Genomic DNA, 8070 nt, shown 5'->3' on the forward strand with positions numbered 1-8070 from the left:
AGTTGCAACTTGCCATTAACAAACTGAGGAAATGGTCCACTGAGAACGGCTTCAAGTTTTCAGCAGACAAAACTGTGTGTGTGCCTTTTTCAAGGCGGAGAGGGGTGCTTCCAGACCCATCTCTTTATATGAACGGGATATCTCTTGCCATCAGGCCGGAACACAAATTCTTGAGCCTGATTTTTGATAGTAAACTCACGTTCTTGCCACATATAAGTAGCCTGAAAGTGAAATGTACAAAATTTTTGGCTCTGTTAAAAGTCTCACACAGATCTTGGGAGCAGATCAACACACTCTTCACCGTATTTTCACCTCTGTTGTCCGATCAAGGCTAGACTATGGAAGCATCACCTACGGATCGGCACGGCCCTCCACATTGAAACGTCTGGACCCCATACACCACCAAGGGCTACGACTAGTCCTCGGGGCCTTCCGGACCTCACCAGTACAGAGCTTATATGTCGAATGTGATGAGATGTCCCTCGAGAGGCGACGTTCTTATCTCGCTATCCGTTATGCGTTGAGGACGAAAAGTTACACTCAACATGCGGCGCTTTCTTGTGTCAAAAGTACACGTCTTAGACAGCTGTTTCTTAACAGACCCTCTTCATCATGTCCCTTGTCCATGCGTATTGCACACCAGGTTCAATGTTATGATTTCAATGAATACAATTCCTTGGTATCCGAATCTGGCAAAGGTCTTCCTCCATGGTCAGCACCAACACAGTCCAACTGATCATTAACCAAGTACAGGAAAACCGATACTTCCTCAGTTGTGCTGCAACAAGAATTTCAACACCTCAGGAACAGTTTTGGTGATCATGTGGACCTTTACAGAGACGGATCAAAAACAAGCACAGGCGTATCGTGCGCAATGGTAACGACGACATCGACAAGGGCACATCGTCTACATCTGGTGATGTCGATATTCAGCGCTGAAGTTTATGTATTATTTTGGCGCTTAACTTTATCTTGCAGAACCATATCACATCATCAGTCATCTACATTGATTCTCTTAGTGCCTTGCAAGCGATATGTAGCTTCCACAAAACAAAAAAAAACTTCCTTATTCAACGTGCGAGACATTTAGCATCATTGATCACTAGCAAAGGGTACAAGCTAACCATTTGTTGGGTGCCCAGCCATGTGGGCAATGCAGGAAATGAATGTGCTGACCGGGCTGCAGCTGCCATCCTGCAGTCCGATGTGTTACTCCTTTTGATGTGCCGTTTGAGGATTTAGTTCGCGTGCTAAAATACAAAATGAAGGCAAAGTGGCAGCAATTTTGGGGAACTCAAGCCAATAATAAACTCCGCCTCATAAAAGGTAAAATTGGGAGGTGTACTTATCCTCTTGAAAACCGGCTTGAAGAGAGAACATGCTGCCGGCTAAGGATAGGACACACACATATTACACATGGGTTTCTACTTGAGGGAGAGGAGCCACCACATTGTATGAACTGCGACACACAACTTTCCATCATACACATTCTCATAGAATGCCCAGTGTACAACATTCATCGCCAACGGTACTTTCAACACTTCTATAAGAACTTTATTCCTTTTCACCCAACTCTTTTACTGGGTGATGAACCTCTTGTTCAATTTGAGAACGTTTTTAAGTTTTTTAGAGACGTAGGTATTCTCGACAAGTTGTAAATTTTGAATCCCGTCTGTTCTGATTCTAATTCCGTTATTTTATCTCTGCTACCTTGTGGTTTTAAATACATCATTACAGTTTTAACTTAAGTTACATTACATCACCAAGCTTGGCGCATTATGACCTTCGTCGTCGCTGCGCCAAAAAAAAAAACCCAATCATCATCATCATAGTTAGTGATCGGAGTCTTGTGCTTGCCACTTGTAGGTTCGAAGGTAATTCCGTCTTTTTCTCAGTCCATGGAAGACCGACTTCATACCTTTTGTCTTTAATTTCGATGGTTGCGTTGAATTGCTCCAGGACTCGTTTATTCTCTTCGTAGCACTCATTTGTAGATATACCAATGTGTTCAAGCGCCCAGCAGCTTCGGAGCTGCGAAGAAACATCGTTTTCATTGTTGTCCACAGTCAGTCCGAATACGCCTACGCTGGCGCAAAGGTTGCCGGACATCTCTGACGGTCCCTGAAGAGTTCACCCGAAGATGGTGTTGACCGCGAAGAGGTTGTCATCAATTCGTTGCGATTCGCCCGTCACAATACTCCAGTACAGATCTGAACCAACCAGGATGTGGATGTTGTCGCTGCTACGTACGTCAAACATGACAAGGTCGGCCACTGGCATCCCTTTCTCGTGTAGCGCTATGATCAGTTTACTGTCGGGGTCGTGCATTAGGTTTGCGGAAATTTCAGGTATCTCGAAAGCTTCTACAGATATCTCCTCGCGACTGTACTGACTGCGAAGCCAAACTCCTGCACGTCGACACTTCCTTCTTGAAGGCGTGCAGCCGAAGGAACATATCGACAAGTTTTTTTCCCCTACCGGTTCACATTGTAGATCGTGAGACAATGACTCTCGTATGAATGTTCTTTGGCTCCCACCGTCCAGTAGAATTCGTCTCCGCCCAGAGGCGAGCGGTCTGCAGAAGGATTGGACTCCGGACACGAGATGCTTCCAATTTGCGTGTCGTTGTTGAGGAGAGTACGTCAGAAAATGTATTGTTGGTGTTTCCGCTGGTCTTACTCTCGAGCTCTCTTTCGCAAAGAACCGTGAGATGGTGCCCGTAATAGCGGGTGCATCTGATTCGAGCCGCTGTTCGACACTCACGTGATCTGTGGTATCGTTTAGCACATTTGAAACAGCGTCCCTCTCGCGTAAGTGACGCTCTTTTTTCGTCGACACTGAGTGTGCTGCCACAACTCTCGATGTCATGATCTGTACTCTTGCAGATAACACATTATGTGCTTCTGTCGTGTGTCGAATAAGGGGCCGCCTATCCTTTGAGACTTTCAATCGAGATTCGCTCAGCCGTGCATCGACTGGGTATTCGCTCTTCTGACGACTTTCTATTTCACCTCTGAGAAAGCCAAGGAAGTTATTCAATTCGGTTTTGCCGGCTGGCGTTCCTTCCTGATATTTCCCATTGTAGTCCAGGACCACCTGTTTCGGTACAGATTTTCGCAGAACCGACAGAACCATGACGCCGTACTGGTTCTGTTCGACCTTCAGAGCTTGGAGGTCACGCTCTGTTACTTGAACTTCATCGTAAAGCTCTCGAAGATGGACATAATCGCGCGGATCGGCAACTGTCAGTAGATTGAGTAAACGATTCAGATGCTGGTCGACAATCTGCTGTCGCTGGTTGAAGCGTTGGTTAAGGATCTCAATTGCGGCATCGTAATTCTAGTTCGAAAGAGGAAGTCCGCTTATGGCCGCAGCGGCCTTGCCGGTCAGATAGCTTTGTAGATACTTGAACTTATCTACATTATGAAGAGTTTCATTCTTCTGAATTGTCGACTCAAACTGGTCCCAAAATGTCATCCAGTTCATTAGATCTCCGTTGAATTTCGGTATCTCAATCTTGGGAAGTTTCACTTTGGTGGCACCCTGATGTTGCATTGCTGGGACAAGCACAGCTCTTGTTGGAGAGTCGGGTCGAAGGGTTGTCCTTTGGATTTCCTTCAGTTTCTGACTGATTTGAGATATAGCTGTGCATATCTTTTCCTGTTACGACATAGCAACTTCAATCTCTACTTGAAAGGCTTCTTCGGAAACAAGAGATTCCATGGATCCATCTAATGCATCTTAAGGCGCAACACACACGGACAAGAAGGACACACACGCTCACGCCAACTAGTGTTGTTGCAGATCCATCTGACTGCAGCGTTTCCTCTTTGGACTTCAAAAGGTCAAGTTTTGTTTGAAGCTCACCGGCTGCAGGGCTTTGAACTCGTAGTAGTGCGTCGACGTCCGTGATGAGTTTCGTTACTGAGGCCCCTACAACGGCTCGTTTCTGCTTGAGGCGGTCCATCCTTGATGCTCAATTCACCTGTCGTCGTCACAGAAGTAATTCCCGGGTTTCAGCACCAAGATTGTGTTGAATATCTTGCTGGCCCGGAAAGTCAGAAGGGGTGAATTGACTTTAAGGCGTAAGACCGCTCCAACAAAAAAGGACTAACGTGTCCCGTTTATTCCAGAAAAGAACAACATGCTAATAACATCATCGTTTTCTACACGGAGCCACACGGCTTGCATGCCACTACAAACCAAATACGTAAAAACAACGAAGTTGCTGCAGTGCAGCTCTCTGCCTTGCATGGTTTCACAACAGGCGACCTCGTCTCCGTGGGGTCAACGCCCACCGGCTATAGTCCACCGGTAACACCACGCTGTGAAGGTCGTCAAGGGAATGAGCATTCTTGGCAGCCCGAATGTGAGCGCTGGGTTCGTCTCCATGAATGGTTGCAGCGATCAACAACAACAACAAAAAGAACAACAAAAGCAAACAACAGTAGGACCTGCGCCTGCATGTCATGATTGCCGGTCAGGTGCGATACTGAATTACGCGGGGCTGGTGTCCCGTTCTGTTTGTCCGTCTGTATGCTCCAGCCTCAGGACAGATACTTTCCAGCAAGTCTGTCAGAATCACGGACGCTGTTGCAACCAGCAAGATGAAACTCCCCATTCATCATCTTAAAAATAAAATAGCTGTTGTGGCAACCGCCGGGATCTCATGTGTCGATGGAGACTCATTATTCTGGGATAATGTTTCTCCACCAGGTCAGTCAGGCGGAGGAAGGGATCCTAGCAACGCTGATGGCCGTTCAGCGACTGCCACCACATCCAATCCAGGTGTCCCTGCAGCAGCGCTCGCGTCGTCGCTTTTCCTTTCCGCATGGCGTGTAGTTTCACTTTCGCCCAGAGGCTTTCGGTGCGATGGGTGTTGGTGCCGATTACGGGACACACAAAATTCACGCTGTGGCTCGAAATTCATGTGTGCCTCGTTGACCTCGCGCAGAATCTTATGCACCGATACGCCCGCCATTCGTCGGTCGCTACTTTTGTTCCCGGTGCAACGTTCCGTCAAATGAGTAGGCAAAGTGTCCTTGCGTCCCTTCGCTCCACGATTTTCATGCGAAGCTCGCCGGTGTTTGAAGACACAATCCCGACGACCCATGGTTCACGATCATCTCGGTCCCCGTAGTTTTTCGACCGAGGCAGGCTGTCGCCGCGCAGTGTCCTGCCCCTATTCTCTTTCCGCCTGCCACGAAACAGGGTTTTGTCTACTTGTACTTGCTCTCCTGCCCCCCCCCCCCCCATGCGTGTTCGTGTGGCCACTCGGCGCTGACCAGTTGCCGCATAAAGAAGACCCAGTTCACGAGCGCTTCGCCGTGGAGGACTATCGTAGGGAACGCCAACTGTGCCATAGCTTCCAGAGCCATGCCTTTGGCCATTGCATACAATAGCCAGAGAATGGCCTTCCTGGACATTTTCACGTTTGGCCGGTCGGAGTGGTCAACGTAACAACAACAACAACAAAAAAAAAACGACCTTGTCGTGTCTTGGTGGTGTGCCCACATGGCAGCTTATCTATTCAGCTGTGAGAGCTGCAGAGAATATATTAGGGAAATTTTACTCCAGATGTTCACTGCTAGACGGCACAGACTTAACTATGGGCGTACATGTAGGAGTTGAGATTGCACCCCCTCCAGGTTTTAGACGGGCAGATATGAAATGCTTCAGAATAAAAGCTCGATTACCTCAATGATCCAACAGCAACCAACTGGCATCATGACAATGTCAGCGAGGAATTTCAGCAAACTCAACGATACCGATTTTTGCCCACAATCCCAGCTATCAGGTGGTCTGGAACATTGTACACCATCTTGTACATCTTAAGCGCATATTAAACTTTCAAAAATTCCGTGTCATTGTATTGAGCGTTCTATACTACTCTCTTAGATCTGAATGGCACAGGCTTCCTACATGCTATACACCGGGTATAGCTACGTACCTGTTTTCTACAGGTGCCGCACCGGAACTGAGGTCTCCCGCCCCTCATCATGGTGACGACGGTACCTCGGCAGTCTGTCATGTGGGGATTAAATCCCAACTGGCCAAATGTCCCCCACACTGTCTAGGTAGGGGGACGTCGTCCAGTTCGTAAATCAGCGGCTGCGTCCTCCTGCGCTGGTGGCTTCGGTAGCAAACCATGCTCCCGACAAAACGCGTTGAGCCTTTGCGTGTTCACGCATATCGCCGTGATCTCGAAAATACTTGGATGTACCTGGGTGGCCATCCCTATAATTAAATATATACATGGGACGGCATTCGCTTGCACAAATTCAGTTGACATGACCACGTGTGGGGAAAGCGGTAACCAGAACAGTGAAACTTCTTCCGACATAATTAAACAGAACTCGACATCTCTGGTCTGACTGACGGAGACCACAGTTGAGGAAGGACGAAACATGTACGGGGTAAAGTAACAGGTAAATGGGTAAGCGCAAACTGCGCGATGTGTAAGAGCATTTACATGCCTCCAATACAAATAGATCGCTTTCTTTGATGGTCTACAATGCTGTGTGCTGTGTAAGTGTAATAACTAGCGTGAGACAAAAAGAACCGCGGTGTTCTTTTTGGCGCATTTTTCTGACACACAAGGTAGTAGGAATAATAATTATCATACGTAAAAAACAGCCAATGACCTCTCAGACGAGCGCGCGATCTGCGGGTGCTAGCTGTCAGTCTCCGCACTCTCCTTGTATTTCCCCCTCTCCTGTTCATTACGCGTCGCGAAAGACATACGAATAGATGAGGAATGCTACTACTCGTCTTGCGGACCAGCACCTCATTAGTATGGGAGAAGGGGCCACTGTGAATATGAGGTTATTTCGTCGCATCATTATTAATCGCAGCTTATCACGTGTCTGTCGTGAAAGCGAAGTAGGGTGTTTCGCGCACGGGAGATTCGGGGAGCTATTGCAGGCGTCCCAATTTCGCTAATCGTTGGAAAGCTGTTTTCGGGCGCCTAACATCCCATGCCGACCGAAAACAGAAACAAAGTTGTGTGCCCGTGGCCAAGCAAGAAATACTGGCGACATGACATGAGACCTTGTTGCTTGTAAATGCCATATATGGAACCATACGACCGACAACGCGCTCTAAATATTTTAAATTTGTTATGAAAAAATCGGCCTACTGCAGCGGCGCGGCGCCTGGTGTCAAACAGACCTCTGTGCAGCGGGCAACACTGCGTTAGGGATCTTTGTCGCGATTTGTTTCTTTTGGTGTTTATATTATTTCTTATTGTATATCCACACGAGTGCAGAAATTCCTGTTTAGCGCATTTTTTGCGAAATGAAATGAAAAAAGGATAACGCAGCGCTGTTCGACGGAGGCGCCACCTGAACCAACCTGCTCGCGGGCGCATCTTGCGTGTTGAGTCTTCTGATCATAATGCATAGCGCGTAGCACGAACTACTCATTTTAAATGTCCATGCTCGATGGCAAAGCCCTAGTTGGTGCACTCAAGGTACGCAGTGTTGTGTTTCGGTCTGCGGAGACGCTAAGTTATCTTGTACCACGTCGTATCAAGTTGAACGGCGAAGACGGGAATCACCTCGGTTGCTGGACATGGATTTGCAGTCAGACCATCGTGTGTGCTCGAAACACTTCACGTTGGACCCTGAAGAAGATTTCCCGCCTGGCCCACAACGTCGACGCTTGAAAAAGTCAGCGCGGCGCAAGTTCCAAGCAAAAGCACCGAGAGGAATCGCCGATGTTAGTGAGGTTCGTTGAGTTATTTATATATGAGTATTACATGCACAGTATCAGGTTGTTATTGTGTACTATAGTATTATCTTGCTGTCTTAAAGGGACTATGAAATGATTTTTTTCTCGCTTTAATCAGAATCTTCTCGCTTTAATCATTTTTCTGAGTCTAGAACCAAAATTTTACCTTCGTCATGCGAGGAGTATTCTCTGGAGCGAATTTAAACGAAGCGGCAAGGGGAGTACTGCTGGCGCGGCGCTGTGCCAAGCTGCCGCGCGGAAGCACAACGGGCAACTTGGCGGGGCCACAGCCGGATGCGCGACACGTCATTGTGACGTGTCGTGGTCCCGCCAGGAGCA

General features: G+C 47.8%; 1 protein-coding gene across 1 annotated transcript; it reads right to left on the reverse strand.

Annotated features, from left to right (window-relative positions):
* Positions 1 to 2130: 2130 nt before the first annotated feature.
* Positions 2131 to 3967, reverse strand: LOC135389380 (uncharacterized). Its single transcript, XM_064619436.1, has 3 exons — positions 3785 to 3967; positions 3421 to 3660; positions 2131 to 3339 (listed from the first exon to the last, which is right to left on the reverse strand). Exons 1-3 carry the CDS (start codon positions 3965 to 3967, stop codon positions 2131 to 2133), a joined length of 1632 nt encoding a protein of 543 aa, XP_064475506.1.
* Between the last annotated feature and the right edge of the window lie 4103 nt (positions 3968 to 8070).

This window comes from Ornithodoros turicata, chromosome 3 (genome assembly GCF_037126465.1).
Source record: "Ornithodoros turicata isolate Travis chromosome 3, ASM3712646v1, whole genome shotgun sequence".
Lineage (NCBI taxonomy): Eukaryota > Metazoa > Arthropoda > Arachnida > Ixodida > Argasidae > Ornithodoros > Ornithodoros turicata.

Coding starts and splice junctions, on each gene's coding strand:
- LOC135389380 (XM_064619436.1), bottom strand. CDS start 3,967: ATGGACCGCCTCAAGCAGAAACGAGCCGTTGTAGGGGCCTCAGTAACG. Junction 3,661..3,784: donor CTGCAACAACACTAGTTGGC/GTGAGCGTGTGT, acceptor ATGTCGTAACAG/GAAAAGATATGCACAGCTAT. Junction 3,340..3,420: donor AGAATGAAACTCTTCATAAT/GTAGATAAGTTC, acceptor CTTTCGAACTAG/AATTACGATGCCGCAATTGA.